At 42.8% G+C, this 22748-nt stretch overlaps 1 protein-coding gene and 1 long non-coding RNA gene across 12 annotated transcripts; one reads left to right on the top strand and one right to left on the bottom strand.

Annotated features, from left to right (window-relative positions):
- Window positions 1-2725: 2725 nt before the first annotated feature.
- On the top strand, window positions 2726-12852 carry LOC144703147 (uncharacterized). Of its 10 annotated transcripts, none has more exons than XM_078575249.1 (8): window positions 2726-2866; window positions 3250-3308; window positions 4585-4649; window positions 4803-5037; window positions 6751-6872; window positions 6959-7165; window positions 8128-11891; window positions 12588-12852. In XM_078575249.1, the coding sequence occupies exon 7, from the start codon at window positions 8971-8973 to the stop codon at window positions 10063-10065; it is 1095 nt and encodes a 364-aa protein (XP_078431375.1). In that variant the 5' UTR covers window positions 2726-2866; window positions 3250-3308; window positions 4585-4649; window positions 4803-5037; window positions 6751-6872; window positions 6959-7165; window positions 8128-8970; the 3' UTR covers window positions 10066-11891; window positions 12588-12852. The 10 variants fall into 10 exon arrangements, with proteins under 10 accessions (XP_078431375.1, XP_078431368.1, XP_078431371.1 ...); XM_078575242.1 differs by having other exon boundaries at window positions 3780-4649; XM_078575245.1 differs by having other exon boundaries at window positions 2734-2866; window positions 3255-3308; window positions 3780-4649.
- A 4263-nt stretch (window positions 12853-17115) lies between these two features.
- LOC144703218 (uncharacterized) lies at window positions 17116-19467 on the bottom strand. 2 transcript variants are annotated; one of them, XR_013581501.1, is made up of 3 exons: window positions 19366-19467; window positions 18363-18520; window positions 17116-18096 (listed from the first exon to the last, which is right to left on the bottom strand). It is a non-coding gene; the product is annotated as an uncharacterized LOC144703218 (long non-coding RNA). The 2 variants fall into 2 exon arrangements; XR_013581502.1 differs by having other exon boundaries at window positions 17116-18091.
- Between the last annotated feature and the right edge of the window lie 3281 nt (window positions 19468-22748).

The raw sequence follows: 22748 nt of genomic DNA, 5'->3' as shown, positions 1-22748 counted from the left end.
AGAGAGAGAGAGAGACAGAGAGACAGAGAGACAGAGAGACAGAGAGACAGAGAGACATAGAGACAGAGACAGGGAGAGACAGAGAGACAGAGACAGAGAGAGACAGAGACGGAGAGGAAAAGAAAACGAGAGGGAGAGAGCGGGGGAGAGGGCGAGAGGGAGGTGTTAAGAAATGTGGGGAGAGGGAGAGCGAACAAGTGGAAGAATGAGACAGAGAGCAAGAGAGACAGAGAGAGAGGGAGAGAACTAGCAGGAGCAAGGGTGAGACGGAGAGGAGAGAGAGCAAGGGAGACAGAGGAGATGAGAGACAGAGAGAACGAGAAAGAGAGAGAAGGCGAAAAGAGAGCGAACGAGAAAGAGAGAGGGGATGAGAGACAGAGAGGGCGAGAAAGAGTTTGGGGGAGAGAACAACCGCGGGGGACCAAGAGAACGAGAAAGAGAAGGGGGAGAGGGAGCACAAGAGAACGAGAGCACGAGAGAGGGATGAGAGACGGAGAACTAGCGGGAGCGAGGGTGAGACGGAGAGGAGAGAGAGCGAGGAGAGAGAAGGAGCAGGAGAGGGGGAGAGAGGCCGAGAGAGAGAGAGAGAGAGGGCGGGGAGAGAGAGAGCGAGGGAGACAGAGGAGATGAGAGACAGAGAGAACGAGAGAGAGAGAGAAGGGGAGAAGAGAGAGAACGAGAGAGAGCGGGGATGAGAGACAGAGAGAAGGAGAAAGAGAGAGGGGGGAAGAGACAGGGAAGAAGGGAAGGAGAGGGGGGGGGAAAGAGAGAGAACGAGAAAGAGAGTGGGGATGAGAGACAGAGAGAACGAGAAAGAGAGAGGGGATGAGAGACAGAGAGAACGAGAAAGAGGGGGGGGATGAGAGACAGAGAGGACGAGAAAGAGAGGGGAAAGAGAGAGAACGAGAAAGAGAGTGGGGATGAGAGACAGAGAGAACGAGAAAGAGAGAGGGATGAGAGACAGAGGCGAGAAAGAGTTTGGGGAGAGAACGACCGCGGGAGACCAAGAGAACGAGAAAGAGAAGGGGGAGAGGGAGCACGAGAGAGGGATGAGAGACGGAGAACTAGCGGGAGCGAGGGTGAGACGGAGAGGAGAGAGCGAGGGAGAGAGAAGGAGCAGGAGAGGGGAGAGAGGTCGAGAGAGAGAACGAGTGGAGAGAGGAGAGATGATGAGAAGGAGAAAACGGGAAGGGTGAGCGAGGGCGAGAAAGACGGACGGCCGGGCGACGGCTGAGGCGGCCGGAGACGGACGGCGGCGCGGCAGCGGCGGCGACGGCGGCGGCGGCCAGAGACGGGCGCCGCGGTGGCCGCCCGCGACGGGCAGCGGCGGCAGCGAAGTCCAGAAGCTGACGTGGAGTCCACCTGGCGTGGATGCCATCGTAGAGTCTACCTGGCTACCAGGTGGACTCCACGTCAGCTTCTGGACCATCGCTGGCAAACAAAAAAGAAGACACCAAATGGCGTCTTCTGATTGGCGCGTGCTATATTTTGAACAAAACTAAAAGTTTGTGCTACTTTTTGAACGAAAAACGGAGTTCGTGACATTTTGTAGTAAGCGCCCTGTAAATTTTCATTGTCTTGATGTTTTATTCAATCAAAATATTTTCTTTAAGATTTGTCATATGTTAAAAACCAATAAAAAAATTGATAAGCCATTAAGCAACTCCATAAATCCTTATTATTTCACACCCGCTTACTTATTCAAGACCTAGTAAATGCACCCAAAAATAAAAACGGCGAATTATTCAGCGTTACATACTCCTCCGGAGAGAAGGTAATCTGATGACGCAACCCGACTGAGCTCCGGATCCAATTCGAGCAGGGCCATAGCTTCGGGCGAAAGGCTGACCTCGAGGTCGATGCTGCCGCCGCCTTCCCTGCCAGGATACACCAAAATCATCCCATCGTACTTCTCCGCGTTGCCGCTGCGCACGGCCACCGCCTTCCCCCACCCAAAGTCGCACCCGTACTTGTCAAACCTCGGCGAGCTTCCCATGAACATGCAGAAGTTTTCCATCAGCGAGAAAGGGTACACCACCGGGGCTTCCATCCACGTTTTTCCCTTCTCCCTGATCGCCTCATCCGTATGGCTTGCCACTGCGTCGTGGATCATTCGCGCGGCCCAGCCAACGCCGCGGCTCAGAAGCTCGCCGGCCTTGGCTGAGGCGGATAACGGGGAAATCGATAGAGACGAGGTGACGCGTTCGACGATGGCTTCCGTGGGAGCGCCTGACGGGAAAGAAAAGAGATGGCCGTACTTGATGTTGCGAAATGAGAGCAGGGCCAAGTCCCACGGAGACAATTCGCAGCGAGACTTGCCTCCCGCGGGTGGTCTCTGAGAGGGGCAAACGATACTCTCGGACAAGATGCGTATGGGGGACATGGCGGCGAAGACTGGATGCTCTCCAAATTTCATGCTATCTGCTATGTGGGTTTATAGGGGATGAGCGAGGAACGTGAGGGCATGTGGCCGTGAGGGCGCCAATCTTGAATAGATCCCAACATGAAGACTTGAACTTAGTCAAGGGTTCATAAAAGGGAAGAAAATGCTACCAGAGGGTCTGTGGCGTGCGAGAAAAAAGGAAGAAGAACAAGTCAAACAAAGTAGCGGGAGCAAATGAGAAGGAAGAACGGGGAAAGAAAGTGAACGGACGAGATGGAGGAAAGAGGAGAAAAAAAAGACAGATAAGAAAGTCCGCTGATCCCCAAATCTCCTCCTCTCCCGCTCCCAGCCGCGTTCTCCTGCCCTACGATCTCCGAGGATTTTGAAATCCGATTTCTCTCTTTGATTGAAAGAATTCGAAAAATCCAATTTCTTGATGCGGCCGTCTGACCCATCTTACAAATTCCTGTCACCGATCTGACGGTAATTGTTACCGCTTGATCCAAATTGAATATGAGCGAGAAATGCATTCATCCGGTTTTCTCTGAGCTTCTATTACCTGCTTTCGTTCCATTTATCGGAAATGTGATGAATAATCTACTCTCGATTTCTTGATTTTTATCAAAACTGCGCAACAACTTCCTCCGTCATTGGTTGATCTATGCAGATCTATACTTCTTAACGGCAGATCAAATCTTTGTCGTAGACTGAACAAGAAGACTGGATTCACAAATTTTATACCACTGCGTAATCATCGGGAATCATAATTACATTGCGGCATCGCATTTGGATTCGGAGCCTAATATCTATACTCCGTGGTTGATATTTTTGCTTACACTATCAAACAAGCATAGTTTTTTTTTCAGGACAGTGCCTGATTACATTCCAGGCTTTCAATCGGACTGGGTCCATAACTGTACACAGAGTAAGCCAGGTTTTCGATTGCATTATTCATACTTTCCATTCGCATGATTATAGAACAATTCTGAGGTAATCTGGGGCGATGCTTTCTTGAAAATGATTCTTTAAAGAAGAGATGTTTCGTTACCACAACCGAATGGGAGGCTCCACCGCTCTGATGAAAACCAGCCTTTGCTAATGTTTGGAACGAGCGGTGATATCTTTAGAACTTTGACTGCAGACCATCCTTCTTCATCAGTGGCCTGTCTGTTTATGCTCAAACGATCTGACACCCTCGGAAAGCGGTCAAACAAGGCCCATCTTAACGTTTCTCTCGCAAATTCTCTGAGACCATGTCCACATCATTGACTTTGACTCTATCCCTTTCTATCTCTCTGTCCAGATATCTCCATTATTTCACTTCTATATCATTTTTTATATGTTATATATATTATGATGCATATATCTCAGCTGAGCGGTGTAAGCTTCTTTGCAGGAGGAGCCATCATCTACTCCGAATAGCTTTCGGCTGGCGCGTGACTGTTTTGACGCAGCCTTTTCCTGTCTCGAGGAAAAGGCTGCGTCTGAGTCATCTTATGAGTGAAAGAATTCTCTTATGAGCCATCTTATGAATGAAAGAATTCTCTCCGGAGTCCGTCGATTTCTCTCTCTGATTGAAAGAATTCAAAGAATCAGCCGCCGAAGATTTTAAAATCTTCCGAAAAATTCAATATCTGATTTCTCTCTCTGATTGAAAGAATTTGAAGAATCGGCCGCCGAAGATTTCAAAATCCTTTGAAGAATTCAATATCTGATTTCTCTCTCTAATTGAAAGAATTCGAAGAATAGGCCGCCGAAGATTTCAAAATCCTCCGAATAATTCAATATCCAATTTCTTTCTCTGATTGAAAGAATTCGAAGAATCGGCCGCCGAAGATTTCAAAATCCTCCGAAGAATTCAATATCAGATTTATCTCTCTGATTGAAAGAACTTGAAGAATCGGCCGCCGAAGATTTCAAAAACCTCGGTGTCGATTTCTCTCTCTGATTGAATGAATTTGAAGAATTGGCCGCCGAATATTTCAAAATCCTCCGAAAAATTCAATATCCGATTTCTCACTCTGATTGAAAGAATACGAAGAATCGGCCGCCGAAGATTTCAGAATCTTCATCGTCGACTTTCTGAAATTAATGTATTTTAATGAAATTAATAAATTTTGAATCTATTTCCCGCTGAAAATGTATTTTAATGAAAATTTGAATGTATTTTAATGAAATTAATGACTTTTGAACTGCATCAGGAACTGACGAGAAATAGGGCCGCATACTCGCGAACGACGATCGACAGAGATAGGGGAAGAAAGAGGTGGGCGGGCATAAGCAATGCGTTGGATTGATAAAGCATTTCATCTGTTCTTTTTTTCTTCTCTTCTCTCTCTCTGTCGGCCCATGTTTCATTTGGACCATCCACATTTCTAATCATCTTTTCTTACCAGGTATAATCATCTTTTCTTACCAGGTGTTCGATTTTGCTAACTCCCTTTTGTATTCAAAGAAAACGCACAACGAGTTGTCCTGTTCAGGGCCGTCGCTGAATATATATTCAAAGAAATTTGGCTCTTCGAAGTCTTGATCCAAACACTTCGATCAACAGAAATTTCTACATCGACCATCTCGATCTAGCCAAGGTACAATGGGAGCAAGAATGGTGTTCTGAACAACAGCCCGTTTGGTTTCACGTTAGTCTAGCCAAGGTATAATCATCTATTCTTAATAGTTGTTTAGATTTTTTCATTTCATAAGTATATTTACCATTTTTATTCAAGAAAACCGACGGTTTTCTTGGTAAAAAAAGAACATACGATGAGATCCAAGTTTTTGGCGTATGTTCCTTTTTTTGCCGATTTTCGGAATACAAAACGATGTCTGATTCCCTCTTTCTATTCATATGATCCTTTCCCGATTTTCCAAATTATGTTCCTTTTTTATCAATACAAAACCAAAGTCTGATTTCTTTTTTTTTATTGAGTGTTCCTTTTTTAATCAATACAGAACTGAAATCTTACTATTTTAATCCGTATGATCCTTTGTCGATTGTTGAATGTATGTTCTTTTTTTTACCAATACAAAACCGAAGTCTGATATCTTTTTTGCATCTATGTTCCTTTTTTTTATCGGATGTTCCTTTATTAATACAAATCAATACAAATCCTTTTTTATCAATACAAATCCTTTTTTTGCCGATTTCCGTAAGTATGTTCCTTTTTTTTTCGTACGTTCTTTTATCAATACAAATCCTTATTTTGCCGATTTACGGAAGTATGTTCCCTTTTTATTCCCTCTTTTTATTCGTATGATCATTTGCTTTGGGTGCAGAATATAAATGTATTTTTAGGGACCAATTCATAGCGGCTCTTCTTCCTTCATAAACTATATAAACTATATATAAGCCTGTTATATTCTGTACTGAAAAGTTCGTTTATATTCCAGTACGGAACCCAAAGTCGTTCCCCATAGCAGGTTCCGGAATTCAGAACCAAGCTTTTCGTTTATATAACCCGAAGTCGTTCCCTTCATAAACTATATAAACTATATATAAACCTGTTATATTACGTACGTTTATATTCAGTACGGAACCTGAAGTCGTTCCCCATAGGGAAGCAAGGGTATATAAACCACTGAAAATCACATGTATTAATTAAGGAATTATCAAGTATAAATTAACTCCTTGCTATATAAAATATGGGGAACGATTGAATTATAGAATCGAGAACGAGAAGCACATGTATTTTCCTCACTTGGATCTGAATTCTTTGCCGATTTTCAAAATTATGTTCCTTTTCTATCAATACAAAACCAAAGTCTGATTTCCTTTTTTTTATTGCGTGTTCCTTTTTTTATCAATACAAAACTGAAATCTGACTATTTGAATATGTATGTTACTTTGTCGATTTTTGAATGTATGTTCCTTTTTTTATGAATACAAAACAGAAGACTGATTTCCTTTTTGAATCGTACGTTCCTTTTTTTATCGGATGTTCCTTTTTTATCAATACAAATCCTTTTTTGGCCGATTTTCATATGTTCCGATTTTTTGTATGAAACTCCAAGTGATGATCATGATGGTGGTGTATCTGTGAACGAAAATAGTTCAATTTGCGGTTCGTGAACGAGGTGTAGAAATGATCTTAGATCGGCCAAATTCTATGAAACAGACTAGAAATTCAATTTTCTGGACGCAACATATATGTTTCTTACAGATATCCTTAGTCTAAGTGTTCTCGGAATAAATTAATTTTACAATTTTTGTGGCCATTTTAAAATAATTTCTCGCTCAACAGGAATTCCGTGAGTATGATAGTATGTAGGCAACGATCAATATTGTTTCTACAATATTTTCTGACGGAATGGTTAAACAGCTACCATAATTCGTTCACTAAGACACAAAATTATTGTGATTTTTTCAGGTTGACGTAATTGGAATCGGTGAAGCTCAATTTTTCACGAACCTTATAAATTTCTGCTCGAAATCATCCGATCATGATGGAAAGATTGTGATTGTTCCAGGTTTATATGGACATTATCGAAGGTATAGTGAACCCTCCACATCAGTGTATGTCTTAAGAATTAGAGCTGAAGTTGTCGCTGATTGGAACTAAAACAATATGTTTTCAGACGTAGCTTTGGTTCTGTGCTTGATATCATTCCCATAGCGGAGATGGTGACCAAATTGACTGCCCGGTGTGAGCTCTGCGGCAATAAGGCCTTCTTCACCCTTAGGAAGACAGATGAGTGACAGACTGAATAGGTTGGGGGACCAGATGTCTACATGCCGGTCTGTCGGCACCACTACGTGAGTGCACCTGGCTGATCTGTCATCAGGTATGAGAATTTGTACTGAATATGTAGCGAGATTAATCCGCTATGGCCTTTCGTGCAGAAAAGTTCATCTCTTCCCAGATTATGATAGAAAATAGGATAAAAATTGGAGAAGAAAACAGGCCAGATTTTGCAAGTATAAATTACTGAGAGTCTGCAATTTTCCCTCTTATCTTTCATTAAAAATGGAAACTCTTCTCTTCTTCTCTTCATCCACTCTCTTCTAGGAGAGAGAATATAGAGAATAGAGAGAGAGATTGAGAAACAATTGAAAACGGTTGAAAACAGTTTCATCCGATAGGGAGAAAAGAGAGTAAGACAACCTCTTCCACGGTCCTTCTCTATCTTCCCCTTCTTGCTTCCTCCCTTCCATGCATGTCCGACCGACCAAACGATTGAGTGAGTCGAATGTCAAGGGGGAGGGCTGCAAGACGGGAGGACTCACGACAAAGGCATCTGGAATCTGAAGCGTTCCACGAACGTCAGGATCGACGTTCATGGGGGCAACTAGCTGTAGAGTCACCGGCTGAGAAAATGAATCACGGGCTCAGGACAGTGCGCCTCTTCCACCCATTCCTTGCTGTACCAACAAGCCACTAATCAAGTTGATCGAGAAAATTAACTTTTCTATCAAGAAATTGGCCTCCTTGAATGATAAAATATATTAAAGAATAGCTTCCAATCTCCCGATAATTTGTCTTCCCTTTACCATAACAATTTTTGAGAAGTCCTATGTTTATTTGTTTTAGAATTTCTATTTCATCATGTGTCCAATTTCAAACGAATTTTAAAATGGATTTCATGGCCTTATTCTGATGTCCACTACTAATCTCTACTGATAATTTTTGGAATTCATGTGTCCTTTTGTACGCTGATTGCGTCCACCATTGTTTGCAACTGTATGGCTGAGAGAATTGCATATCGTCGCTCTACAAGTGCAGCTAACTTGAGGACATTTCTTGCAGCTACCCATAGTGTGGAAAATGTTCAACCGCATTCTCTTGGAGGCATGATTGCAACATGCAATGCTTCCAATCAAAGATGTGGATGCAAGAACACAAACATGGCTCCAGTCAGCAAAACCCAGTATTCCACTTATGCTGTAAGGATGGCGGGATGATGCTTGCCGCATTCCCCAATCCGCCGGCACCCCCTTCTTGCTCTGTTGGAGGGGACGACAGAGGAGGCAAAGCACTACCGCAATTTTTTACGAGCCTACAATTCAGCTTTCGAATTCACGTCCAGTGGTGCAAATTTTGACCGTTCTCTCACTGACAACAATGCCGGCATGTACACGTACCGCATACAAGGAAGCGTCTATCATCATATCTCAAATGCTCTGCTGCCCCCTGTTGGTCAAGCTCCCTGTTTTGCTCAAATCTACATATACGACACGGACTACCAGATCGAACGATGAATCTCCATCTTCCCCGATCTGCATCGCAGCATCCTTGAAAAAATCCACTATAGTTTGAGTGAGGCCAATCCCTTTGTTTGCCCATTTCAAGCAAACAACGAAGAAGTGCTTCTCAATGCATCCACCGAAGAATTTGAGCTATGAATTGGTGAGCCTTCTGCCCCCGACCGCCGTTATGACCAACCCACAGGCTCTGAAGTCGCTGTACTTATGTTTGGAGATGGTAACGAAGGAGATGGAAGGCGCAACATTGTTCTTCGGAAACGTGGGGGGGAGCCTACAATTCGTGAATTAGCTCGACGGAAATGATGATCCGCTCTACTTTGTGCTGCTCTTTCCTTATGGTAGTCAAGGGTGGAGCTTGTAACTAAAGGAAAGAAGCAGGGTAACGATGAACCAGTTTTATGCCTACTACTTCATGGTTCGAGACTCATCAAGAGTCCTTCATCTTTCTGGCCGGCTTTTTCAAGAATATGTTGTGGATGCTTACGCCAAGGTTGAAGAATCTCGCTTGCACTGGATTCGCTGCAACCAGGTGATGTTGCGTGCAAGCCTCTACCGAGGGTTGATTGATCAAGTTGCCACCGACGATGTTGTCGTGCGTGCAGGGAGGATGATCATTCTCCCACCATCCTTTACTAGCGGCCCCTGCTACATGCAAGGGCTGTACCAGGATGCCATGGTCATCGTACTAAAGATGGGAAAGCCAGGTTTGTTCATCATGATGACTTGCAACCCAAAATGGCCCGACATCATAGAAGCTTTGCTACCTAGCCAGAAGTCGCAAGAGCGATTCGACCTATGTTGTCTCGTTTTTCGAATGAAATTAAATGAGCTCCTCCATTTGATCATTGACAAGGAAATATTGGGCAAAGTGAAAGGCCGTGTGTATATAGTCGAGTTTCAAAAGCGTGGTCTCCTACACGCTCACATGCTCAGGATACTAGATGATCCGTACAAGCTTAGAACCCCTAAAGACATTGACAAGATCGTGTGTGCCGAGTTACCAGATCCCAGCGACAAGGAGTTATTTGATTGTGTGGTGACACATATGATCCATGGCCTTTGCGGTTTTGCAAACCCAAGATGCTCGTGTATGAAGAATGGGAAGTGCTCCAAGAAATTCTCCAAGGAGTTCATCGGCTCAACTCAAGTAAACAACGATGGGTACTCTCTGTACTTGCACTGTAATAATGGCCGCGACATCCAAAAAGGTTCGTATTTCATCGATAATCGTTGGGTTGTTCCGTACGACAAGTATTTGTGCAAAGTGTTCAATTGCCACATCAACGTGGAAATCTGCTCTTCCATCCAGTCAGTGAAGTACTTGTACAAGTATGTCTACAAAGGCCACGATCGCATTCAAGCAAAAGTATCTTCAAAGAATGTTCCAATGGACTCCTCCAATGTAGGTGCAACTCAAGACACTTCGTTTCGCGATGAAGCCCAACAATATCTGGATGCCCGATACGTGTCTGCATCATAGGCTTTGTGGCGTATCTACGAATTCAACATGTAGAAAATGTGTCCAAGTGTGTATGCCTTCCAAGTTCACCATGAGAATATGGAATCCGTGGTGTATTTAGAAGGCGAAGCAATCACTGAAGTCATGGACAGGTCAACACGCATGCCCCTCACTGAGTGGATGCGGTATAACATAGACCATCCAGAAGACGAAGTAGCCAAACAGACGTTGTACAGTGACTTCCCATCTTACTACACGTGGAACGATTCCACTCGACGTTGGGCACGACGTCATCGACTATAGTGTATCGGAAGGGTGCACTTTGTGTGCCCTCGTGATAGTATGAGATACTACCTCCGGTTGATGCTTCATCATGTTCCAAGAGCAAAATGTTACGAAGATTTTCACACCATTGTAGATGTTATCTACGACACGTATCAAAGAGCTGTTGAAGCGCATGACCTACTCCACTCCAACACACGGTTCGAAAATGATCTCGCTTTGGCATCAGGTGTTGCTTCTCCCCATCAAGTTCGCGAGCTCTTTGTGATGATGCTACTCTACTGTGAAATATCCCAACCAGACGTGCTTCTTGAAAAATACCTTGAGGCCATGTCAGAGGACATCCATTTTGAGACCTGCGCTTCACACATGACCAACTAGATACGGCAAAAAGTGTTGAGCGCACTCGAGTCAATTATCTACCACAATGGATCTTCGCTCGCAGCATTCCCAGGGTTGCCCCAATTTCAATTGACAGATACAAAATACAAGCAAAGCCAAGGAAACAACATCTTGAATGAGATCCTTGCGGTAGAACATCGACAAGGCATGCTAAATGTAGAACAAAGACAACTTTATGATGCAGTATTGGAAGCCATCGAATCAATAGAATGCGCTAAGGAGGCCAAGGTCTTCTTTGTTGACGAGCCTGGTGGATCTGGTAAGACTTTTCTCTACTCAGCTATTTTAGCAAAGATCGAGGCCTCTCGCCACACCGACATATCGACCACAACAAGTGGTATTGCGGCACTTCTTTTAGAGGGAGTTCTTAATTGCCGCCGGAGAAGGACGTGTTGGCCCTGATGTCTATCTTTCACCCGACATTCAGCGCGTCTCCTCTCTGTTTGATCTGATTGCCCAGGTTTATGGTACCTTTAAAGATGGCGCAACTCAGTTGTTAGCAAAGATGATTTTGACGCCTCTAAACAATGATGTGGTATAGGTCAACAACATCGTGCTTGACGTCTTTCCAAGGGAAGTGATGGAGTACTTCAGTTTTGATGAAATCCATTCTGGCGAAGTCAACAATGAATCCCTTTACCCAACCGAGTTCCTGAACACAATTGATGATGCCACAATGCCACTCCACAAGTTCCGACTCAAGATCGGATGCATCGTGATCCTTCTCCAAAACTTAAATACATTGCAAGGTCTATGCAACGGGACTAGGCTTCGAGTGGATGGCTTTTTTCCGACAATGCTACAAGCCATAATCGTCAGCCAAGGCAATTTCTACGGTGAAGTCCATCTCCTACCACGGATTGCGCTCTACCCGTCTCAATCAAGGCTTCTGTTCTGATTCAAGTGCCTTCAATTCCCAATTCGACTAGCCTTCACGATGACGATTAACAAATCCCAAGGTCAGATTCTCGACACAGTGGGGTTATATCTACCAAACTCACTTTTCACTCACGACCAACTCTACGTCGTTCTCTCAAGGACGCGGATTGGTCCATCACGAATCGTGTTCTGCGATGGCCGCACAAACCGCTTACCTGTATAGAGGTTTTCCATTAAGAGATGTTGAGTAGAAGGCTGTAGAAGCCGAGCTTCTACGTTCTCAGGTACAACCTCAAACTCTCTCTCCACCTTCTCATTACCATATTCTTCCAAAACTAAGATCAATCTTAATTTCAGCTTCCAGGAAGGCATTCTCTCATTTGCGCTTCACTAAATTGATCATCATCATTATCATCGTCGACATCATCGTCGCCATCAACATCATCATCATTGATAACACCCTTATTTTTGTCTTTATTTCATGATTTTAGCATGATTTTATGCATTTAAAGAGCTTAAAATTGGGCTGTTATCATATATTTACATGAAAATAATGTTTTCAAGTAATCTCTGATTTTTCCATAATCTTCTGTTAATTATATGAATTTTTAAGGATTTATTGAAGCTCGAAATCATTATTTTTGAATGAAAGTGGCATATTTAATATTTTATTTTGACATTTATTAGCATGGGAATGAATCAATGAATTTTCTAGAATTTTCTAGAATTTTTTACGAATTTTTAGGATTTTTTTGAGATTTATTTGAAGAGAAAATGTATTTATTTCAAGGAAAAAAGTATATTTATAAAAGAAAAAGAAGTATTTTTATTATTTTGAACTTTCAAGGGCCTTTTTGCAAACTTTTGTTGCAAAAAGACCCTGAAAACAACTCTCGGTCGCCATTGCAGGCGTAAAGATCCAATTTAAAATTTTACAGGGTTTTATTGTAATTTTTAATATATATTTTTAATGTTTTTAGGAGAAATCAGAGAAGAGAGAGTGCGCCAGGGGCATATACGCAATTACTTCTGGGCGGCGTCCAAAAGCAATTCCAGGCTTTTTAAGGACTTTTCTGCAAAAAGGAGGATTCAAAATCCGCCAGCCAATGAGAGAGCGACACGCCATTGCGTGTTTAAAAACGAAACTAATAAATAAATAAATTTTAAATCCAATGGATTAAATTGATTTAAAATTTATTTATTAATAACTTTTGATCCTGAAGTTCGATTGAGATGATTTTTTTATAGATTTGTTCGTCTTGATCCCCTCTTTCTATCTGTATGGTTGGATCATTCAGATCCAGCCTACATTGATAGATAAATATTAAGTACTAAACGAGGGTAAAATGGTGATTTTTACCATATAACCTAAGTATAAAAGCTAAATTTCGAGAGGGGGAGCTCATTCTTGATGGTTCTCTATCACAGCTGCAAGACAGAGAGGAGCCCCAGCCTGGATCAACAGTTTTGGTACTTTTTCCTTTCATTGTATTTAAAATTTGATGCATTTTGAATGAAATAGGTTAAGTTGTTTGTTTCTTCATCTCTATTCTGATATGAACTTCTAAATCTCTTGGCTTGAGCGGCATGTACAAGCCCTGATTAGGATTAAGAGGAGAAATTGAGGGATTCACCTGGGCATTCAATTGCATTCCAAAAGAAAACTCTAAAAAATTTAGTGTTAATTCTTAGGATACTCAATTACCCCATTTTAGTTCTAAATTATCAACTTGCAAAAATCAACCAAACCCAAATTAAAAATTCCCACCAACCTCTCTAATTGAATTCTTTGATCCATCCAATTGGATCAATTAATTCAATCTAGAGCCCACATTTCTTCCATTCTTCTCACCTCTTCTACCCCCCTTTCTCAATTCTCATCTAATTAGGGTGACTTGATCCTCGTTGAAGATCAAATTCACTCTAATTAGGATTAAAACACCAAAAAGATAATCACATTGAACTTCCTACTTGGTTCCCTTGGACGACACTCACACTTATCACTATACATGTTAAGTAGAGTTTTATAAAAATTATTGCATAAGCTAGAATTCACAACGACAAGGGCTAAAAATTCATAATTTTCACCCCTATTTTCGGCTTATCAATCACCATCCTAGCAGAAGATCCAATTTGTGAAAGAGGGCCAGGCCGAGGAGTTCTTCACCGTGACAAGCCAATACAGGGTTGTAATCTTATTGATCATGTGGCCAAGACAGCATGACAATGAATCTTCGCCATCTGAGCTTCTCCGTTGTTGCAATGCAGCACTAATGGCTACCAAGGCAACAAGTCATACAACTTCTCCCTTACGTTTTCCTCCTCCTCTCTCTATAAAATCTCATATTTCCCTACCAGGGCGCATCTCAATCACCTTCTTTCTTCAAACTAAGAGCCTCTGCTTTGTTCGCTGCTATGTGTCGTCCAACGGGGTCGTAGGAGATGATAGGTACTGAAACTGCGTCGCCGCCAAGATGCTGCCTGCATCTCGATATTTACGCCTACCATCTCTGGTGCACCTTCAATCTCTCTATCTCTCTTCTCATCGCATAAATCCCCAAAAACTAACATCCCTTTAGTTTCAGCTGCGAGGAAGCCCTTCTAACATCCGCGCTGCACTGAACCAATCATCATCATCAGCGATTCGCTAAATCAAGACACAAACTACACAAGACATAGAACGTAATATTACACTCTACTCTATTTGAATTACTTTTCTTACCATAGCAGTCAGATAATTATATTAAAGGATCTGAATTACAGAATTTCGTTGGCAGCGGCGTAGGTAATAAGCTTCGATGCAAAGAAGGAATGGTCAAATTGTTGCATAGGGATTATGTAAGGTCTGCTCAGCTACCCGTTGTCTATGCTATTCAGCATGTAATCCAATCGAAAGAGCCTTCGTTTTTTTCTTCTCTGTCATCTGTCTATGAGCTTCAGATCTGCGATGTTCGTCTGAGTTGCTAAAGATGGGATTTTTTAATCTCAAAATGAGTACTGCCCCGCTTTCCATCTCTTCTCTTCACCCAAAGCGAGCATTGCCACCGGGCCCCACTAGTGTCTAAAATCATTGTATTAATTTTTAATCTATTTTATAAAATTAATGAATTTTAATGAAATTAATGAATTATGAATCTACCCGAAGCGAGCATTTTGAATGTATTCTCTCTCTTCTCAAATATTGAATGTATTCTCTCTCTTCTCTCTCTACCTGAAACGAGCATTGCGAGCAGGCCCTACTATTCTGAGAAGAGACAACAAGAGAAATGAGATGGATGGGGATATAACAACTTGACTATTTTTAATCCCGTGACGGTGATAGAATGCCCATGATGGGTGACGTGATGGTGAGGAAAGGTCTCAGACGTGTAACATGACAAGATGTGTATGGGGGACATGGAGACGAAGGTTGGACGCTCTCCAGATTCGTGGTCTATGCTATAGATCTACAGGGGCTTGTGGCTCTGAGGCTGCCAATCTTGAAAGATCTCACAATGAAGACTTAAAGTTGGTCAAAGGGTTCATAAAAAGGGAAGAAAATGCAACTAGAGAGGCAGCGGCGCGTGAGAAGAGAAGGAGAACAAGTCAAACAATTTGTGTGTGTGGGGGCACCCCATAGTGATGTAAAACAACACGTCACAGTCATCGTGTCGCATTACGTCACAGAGTCGTGGAGTGATATGCCAGATAATGAAATGATTAATTAATTTTATGTAACACAATGCGACAATTTTGTCGCGTCCATATATGCCACATTGATGGCAAATAATATGCGAGGCGAAAGATGTGATTATTTAGAAAATTAAACGATAATACTCAGAAGTCACCGACTAGGACAATAGGAACATTATAGATACACGAGAGGTCTAGGGCCGGACGGCTCCCAATGACCCGACAGATCAGTTTGAAGACCGACGCAATGGGAAGGCAATCACTGCCCGTAGGTGTCCACAACTCTCGTCGATAACAAGTCTATTCCGACACCAAAGAAAGAAAATAAATTTTGCTCTGGATGAAGCGGTGGCTAGTCCTAGTAATTTCAAATAAAATTCTCTCCGGCAGGGGAATGATACGAGTGGCACTGAAGCAAGTAATCAAACTGAGAATTTAACGGGATTTAGAGAGGAGATAATGACTGTTCATAAGCTCAGTATGGTTTGAGGCACTTGATCAATCTGTGAAAGGAAATCCTTCTGCATTTGTTTCTCATTAGAAGATCGTCTTTTCTAGGTTCAGAAGTTCAACAGTTGACCAGTAAAGGATCTGGCAGAAATGGCTCAAGAAATCCTGAATAGGAGAAAGTGATTCTCAAGGTCAGGGCACAGCTTGGCGAATGTCAAATAGCCACACGGCAGTCTAACCGTCAACAACCGTCGGCTTATTTCCTTTCGGTTGAAAAGATTTGATCATTGATGGAGAACAAGCAAAATCGCATCGGAGGATGCTTGTGCGCCTACTGAAAATTCCACCGGACCAGGCTTTCAGATTGGAAAAAAATATTTTGAGAAGAGTGGTGTCGTTTGGGCATTCTTGACATTCATTCACGATAGAATAGATGACCGTGATAACGGAGCTGAAAAACTCGGCAGCAGTCAATGCGAGGACGGAGGGGATAGCACCGTTGAGATTGTCGTCCACTGCCCCGTCGTTAGTCAACGCCACACCAACGACATAGGTTTTAAATAAGATTAGATAGTAAGAAACTGGAACTATATAAATACCCGATATGGGATTTTAGCAAGGATTCAATATAGGAAAATCTAGTGTTAGGATTAAACATAGACAGGCCAAATCTAGCGGCTAGGATCAAATCTAGATAGACACATCTAGCAGCTAGGATCAAATTTAACATAACTGTTATATTAAGTTATAACGGCTAGGATCAAAGATCGACTAGCCTATCCAACGGCTAGGACTTAACTAAACATAGCCGTTGTATCTTCTGTTACAACTGCTAGATTAGTTAAATAAACTTACTATAATTAGTTAGTATTATCATATAAATATAATCACCGACTGTATTGAAAGATGATGAATAATACAATCTAACTTCCACCTCTCGTGTCCCTCTCTCTTTCTGTCTCTCTTCTTCTCTCTGTTCACTCTCTCTCTCAATTCTTGAGCACGCTGCGAGCAGGAATTCACGCTCTTTCAAACCGAAACCACTCAAGATAATCACCACCGTTGAATTCACGTGGACAATCCGTGGGAACAGGCGGGGCTTTGTTGGGCGCACACACTCGCGGAAGCGTACTTGGACGTGAACCAATGCAGAAGATGTCGAGGAAGATCCCAAGACGATACGAGGAGAAACACCGAGGCGTAGTCATTAGCCTCGTCACGTCCCCGTGTCGTCATTGTCAAGAGAGCACCAACTTCAAGAGTAAGAGAGAGAGAGGAAGGGGAAGAGACTTCTCGTTCAAAAGAACTTTCAAGAAACTCTACTCAACTCAAAGGGAGAAAATAATAATACATCAAGGGATGTTGGGGTGAAGAAAACAAGGGAAATTGGGGGCCTTTTATAGGCACAGCCCAAGGCCTAAATGCCCCCTAAAAATTAGGCTCGGTCCTAGAAAGTAGGCACAATCCTATTTTTAAGGATGTGCTAGGTCATCCTACTTTCAAGGATGTACAAGTCCTCCTACTTTGTAGGATGTACCAGGTCAACCCTACTTTCTAGGATGTACCAAGAAGGGTTTGACATTTCCAACAGGCTTGAATATTCAGGACGGCACCAGAGTTATGCAACAATGTGATACACAGAGTCGGAGGTTTAATGATTCCGAATTGGCACCATCGTGATTTGACAAATACCCGTGAATTTCACATGAAGTATTCACCAACAAAACTTTCCCAACTCTGAACGGCCGTCGTCGACGTCAAGAACAATCACGTTCGTATCGGCATTTACAAACAATCAATTTCGCCCTATGAATATCCAGGTGATGAGTAACAGATACCGTAATATTGAGAGGATCAACAACAGCCCATTCTTTTTTTTCACACAAAAAATGCAACCCGGTGGGGATTTTGGCGACAACTTCTTTAACCGTAATCTTCCGAGCAAAATACCCCCAAATCGCAAATTGCTGTTCAGTGTTGCCGCAACTGATAATCCGTTCTCTTCCACTACAATGCGATCGAAATAAGAAACAAACTGGTGGGACTACGTGAATACAGTCTCTTCACACGGTGACATATTGATGGTACCGGTCCCCGTCCACAGGTCTGATGATTATCGAGTCATTGAACAGACGAAAAATGCCCGATCGGCAGCAATGAAATTCAAAGAAAATAAACTCGAAAAGCAAACCGGTCGTCTCCAGCCTGCAGATTTCTAAAGGCTAATAAACAATGAACCAGAATAGAAGTTCACTTCAGGAACGATGAAGATCCAACAATTTCTGATCTTGTGCGGCCGCTCCAGGAGTTCAGGCGACGGCGATCTCTTCTCGCCGGTGTGATTCACCGGTAATCGCTTCTTCTTCGCTTAGAAGAAAACAAGGGACAAAACACTCCAATTCAAAATTTGACTTTTTTTTTTCAAATGACAATCTGGTACTCCATTAAGGCATTCCCTCCTATATATAGGTGGATACCTCAATGGGCCCCAAGGGGAAACGTCCAAGTGAGAGACCTTCCCCTAATGGGCCAATTAACAAAATTATATCAAAATAAAACAAAGGCCTAAACAAGTGGCTCCTTTGAAAGTCATTACACACGAAGAAATACTTGAAATAAGATGTGTAATTTACCCGATCGATGGTCAAGCCGTGTACTTGAAGGTAGGATTATTCGTGTTGGCTCAGGCGTCATGTCACGGTTGTTGGGGGGCTTGACAAGGAGCTTCTTGATGGTCCTCCATCACATAGAAGACGTCTTCCGAAAGACAAGACCCCATAGAAGGTAGGGCCTTCAATCTCAGAAGAGAAGACAAGAGAAATGAGATGGCTGGGAATATAATAATCTGACGGGCAAATGTCATCCATCACACCATTCATCAAGGTGACCTATCTGTAGCGGATGATGTGACAGAGAGGGATGACTTTTTTTAGCCCATGATGGGCGATGTAACGGTGATGGAGGGTCTCAGATGTATAACGTGACGGGATGGCCATCTCGGATGATAACGGTGATGGAAATTTTAAAGTATGAAAACAGAAAGAAAATGTAAAACATTAATATTGAAATGACTTTATGTTTGGTAGACAACGAAGATACCATGAGAGCAATATAGAGAGAGAGACAGGGAGATTGACAAAGAGAGATAGAAAGTGGGAAAGAGGGATTGATTGACTAAGGGAGAGAGAGATGGAGGTCTAAAGAGGGAGCTAGTAAGGTTGACAAGGAGAGAGGGACAGGGAGGGAAAGAGAGAGGGAATTTGACAAAGGGAGGTAGAGAGATTGACCAAGAGAGAGGAAGAGGGAAGGAGATAGAGAGGTAGATTGAGTGACAGAGAGAGAGAGATTGAATGAGAAAAAGAGAGAGGGCGAGGGAGAGCGAGTGACGGAGAGAAAGAGAGAGGGACAAAGACTGCCAGCAAGACTGATAGAAAGAGAGGGAGAGCAAGAAAGACTACCAAAGGGGAGAGAGAGTGTGTGATGGAGAGAGAGGGAGAGGGAGAGAAAGAGAGAGAGAGAGGGAGATCTAAGGAGGGAGTGACGCTGCCTTAGTAGACGAACGATGTAGGAACATGATTTTAGTCCACAAGCCTTGCTCTACTTGAAGGAGCTAAGTACTGAATCCACAAAACTAACCTCTCGAACCCTTGATCCACAAGGGGTTGTACTTGAATCTACAAGCACACAAGCACTCTCTAACAAGGAGAACACTCAAAGGGGAGAAACAACAGTTTCAACAAGACAATAGATTTAAAAAATGCTCATTTAGAGGTACATGGGGGCCTTATATAGGCCACAAGAAGTGCAGGGTCATCCATAATGACCGTACCCATGACAAGACAAGTCAAAACTAACAAGCTAAATAGAGGATAAGAAGCCTGACAGGCCTGAGCAGAGATATCCTGTAGATTATGGGGTCTGTAGAAGCTGTCAGGAGATTTTTGTGTGGCTCAAGAAGATCCTGATGGGACAAAACAGAAGATATGCAGATCTGACAAGTTAGAGTAGAGATTTTGGCAGAAGAAGAATCTGGGAGAGGATTCTGTCAGAAGATATTGTCAAAGAAGATCCTGTTAGAGATTATCCTGTCAGAAGATATTGTCAGGGAAAATCTTGTCAGAAGATCTTGTTAGAGAAAATCATGTCAGAGGATTTGACGGGCTCTAGGTATATTTCTGCAGATAGTTCTAGAAAGATCTCCTTCTTGGGCCACAACTTGCTAATGGGCCTCAGAAAATGGGCTTTCTGGGCTACATAAGGGAGAGAAGGGGATATTGACAGAGAGAGAGGGATATAGAAGTAGAGAGAGAGATTGTCCAAGAGAGAGAGGGAGATCAAAAGAGGGAAGAGAGAGAAAGAGATTGACCAAGAGATAGAGGGAGAGGGAGAACTGATGTAACATGACGTGCTGATGCGACGCTCGTGTTACAGCACAGGGGCAAGGGAAAAATTGGGTTCGAGCGAACAAGGGTGAAGCAATTAATCCACGAATAAATGAGTATGATAAGCACAAAGGAGCTGTCGACCATTAGTAGAATCTCGGATGACACTTAAGGAAATTGGGGAGGGACGACCAGAGAGAAGTTGGACCAGAAAGTCGGGGTAGGGGCAGCCTGGACAACGGGGGCTTGAACACGGTGCTTGATGATCCCTTTGTCCAATAACCAGTCCATTAATGTAAGCAACCAATGTGAAAAAGACAGGGGTCCGTAGACCCCTCGCGAGCAGATCCGACATTAAGGAGAGGGGTTGATCAAGATTGGCCCTTCCCCGATTCCCTTGCGTAGGGAGGGGATGGGATAAGTGGAGGGGATCTGAATCACGGCAAAACACCAGCGTTGCCGAGCGGGTCTTCTTGACAAGAGGGCAGACGGCGGCGGTGGGAAGAGAATCCTCCAGGGGATGTCGCAATCTCACGCAAAGGACTCACGACCAGGATTCCTCCAAGACCTGACGCGGTCAACACCGATCGTGGTCAGCAGTAGAAGATGGCTCGACAGGCGATGAAACAGAACAATGACAGGAATGTCGTTCAATACTTTCCTGGCAATCGATCGGTCAACGACAATCATAGATGACGAGTGAGGATGCTCTGACGATTGGCGGAAGTTGTAATCGGTCGAGAGGGGAAAAGAAAGGAGCGGCGAAGGCGTACGAACTGGCGGTCTGGCGAGGGTAGAGTGTTGTTCCCCCAGCGGAGGCTTGAGATATGGTGGCCACCTCTTTTTCAGAGATCTAGTTTCCTAGGGTGGATGGGACGACTCCATGCAATTTCTAGGAGCAAGAGAGAACCACGGGACAAGTAACAAAAAACAAACACTTTTTTTAAAAAAAAATAACTCCAAGGGAAAAATGTCCAAGACTTGAGTTTCCCCTATGGATCCATACAGAAAATTTAACACCATGCGATTGTTCGTAAGAAATACAAATGTGGGCCTAAATATTGGGGGCCCCTTGAAAACTCACAAAATATAAAATGAAATAAATGACGGACTAGACGTCGTCAAGCCGGATACTTGAAACTCACATCGCTGGAGTCAGCTCAGGCTTCTCGGCGTGGCTGTTTTTGTGCTTGGGCTTGGTCTGATTGATGGTCCCCCATCAAGAACGAGAAAGAGGGAAATTAAAAGAGGGAGATATAGACATTAACAAAGAGAGAGAGGCAGAGGGGGAGAGAGAGAAATCTAAAGTGGGAGTGAGAGAGATTGACTGAGAGTGAGGCAGAGGAGACCATAGGAAGGCGAGCAAGTCTGAGAGAGAGAGAGAGGGAGGGTTACAAGAGAACAGAGAGGGAGTACAAGAGAGAGAGAGAGAGGAACTTCGAGTAATAGTGAGAGAGAGTCCACGAGAGAAGAAGTTTGAGAGAGTGTGAGAGAGGAAGTTCGAGGGAGATTGATAGGAGTCAGGAGACAGGAAGTGAGAGAGAAAGGAGTGATACGGACAAAAAGGAGTACGAGGGAGATTAGAGGGAGGGAGAGGGACTCCGAGAGAAGCAGAACACTAAAAATGCTAAAACAAGGTAATCCTTTCATTACCTAAGATGCGGATGCCATCTAGTGACGTGACAAGAACTAGCTGACAACTTCCGTCGCGGGTGATAATTATGCGATGAAAATTTTCGAAATCAGGGTATGGGTGACTGATAAGTCCAAATTTAAGGATTTAATGTCATTGTTTAAATCCAGACTTTAACACCAATATTTTTTTCCACTGAAGTACTCTATAATTAATGTAGGGCAAGTACGGGGTCGGTCCATGAAGAGGGAGAATTTTAAGTTAAGAATTTTTCATCAGAGCTGAAATGCAAAAAAATGAGTTTAAGATTGAGAAATATAATTTCTAGGATTTTATTGTGATTTTTCATTAATTTATGTATTTCTATGATTTGAATATACACAGAAATATAGAAAACACTAGAGATATTTAATACTAATCTTTTCCTATTCTAATTAGCACCATGAGTGGGCAAAAATATTTAGAGTTTTTTAGAATTAAAGTCAGACCAAAGACCACTAGAAATAAAAATGAAAAAGTTAGAGTTTTTAAAGAATATTTTAAGCTTTTAAACATAAATAAAAATTGGTTCTATTAGTTTTAGGATTTATACTGATTTGTTCATGATTTTAAACACTAAAAAATTTTAAAATACATGAACTGGTAGACCCGATTTTGACTGGTTCGAACCTGGTTGAGGCGCTCCTGCACTTAGCCAAAAGTCAGTTATGTAATCAGAGAGTGAGAGCCTCTCTATCGACTAGGCATGTTGTTGTGTGCATGTGCGATGGGCGGCAAAAGGGTCGCATAGTCATGCGGTGCACACCACCGCACAACAAGGGCGGTGATGGGAATCTGGCGTCAAAGTTCAAGATAAATGATTTTCTTTGGATATGGAATGGAAAAAGGGAGAGATGATGGAGGGTCTAGAGAGAGATAAGGATTGACTCTAGAGAGAAAGATGGATCTTAGAGAGAGAAACTAGCAGAAGTTAGAAAACGAGAGAGAAAATGAAGAAATGATGT

The sequence above is a fragment of the Wolffia australiana genome, chromosome 5 (assembly GCF_029677425.1).
Source record: "Wolffia australiana isolate 7733 chromosome 5, ASM2967742v1".
Classification (NCBI taxonomy): domain Eukaryota; kingdom Viridiplantae; phylum Streptophyta; class Magnoliopsida; order Alismatales; family Araceae; genus Wolffia; species Wolffia australiana.
This window is presented reverse-complemented; position numbering and strand designations above follow the sequence as displayed.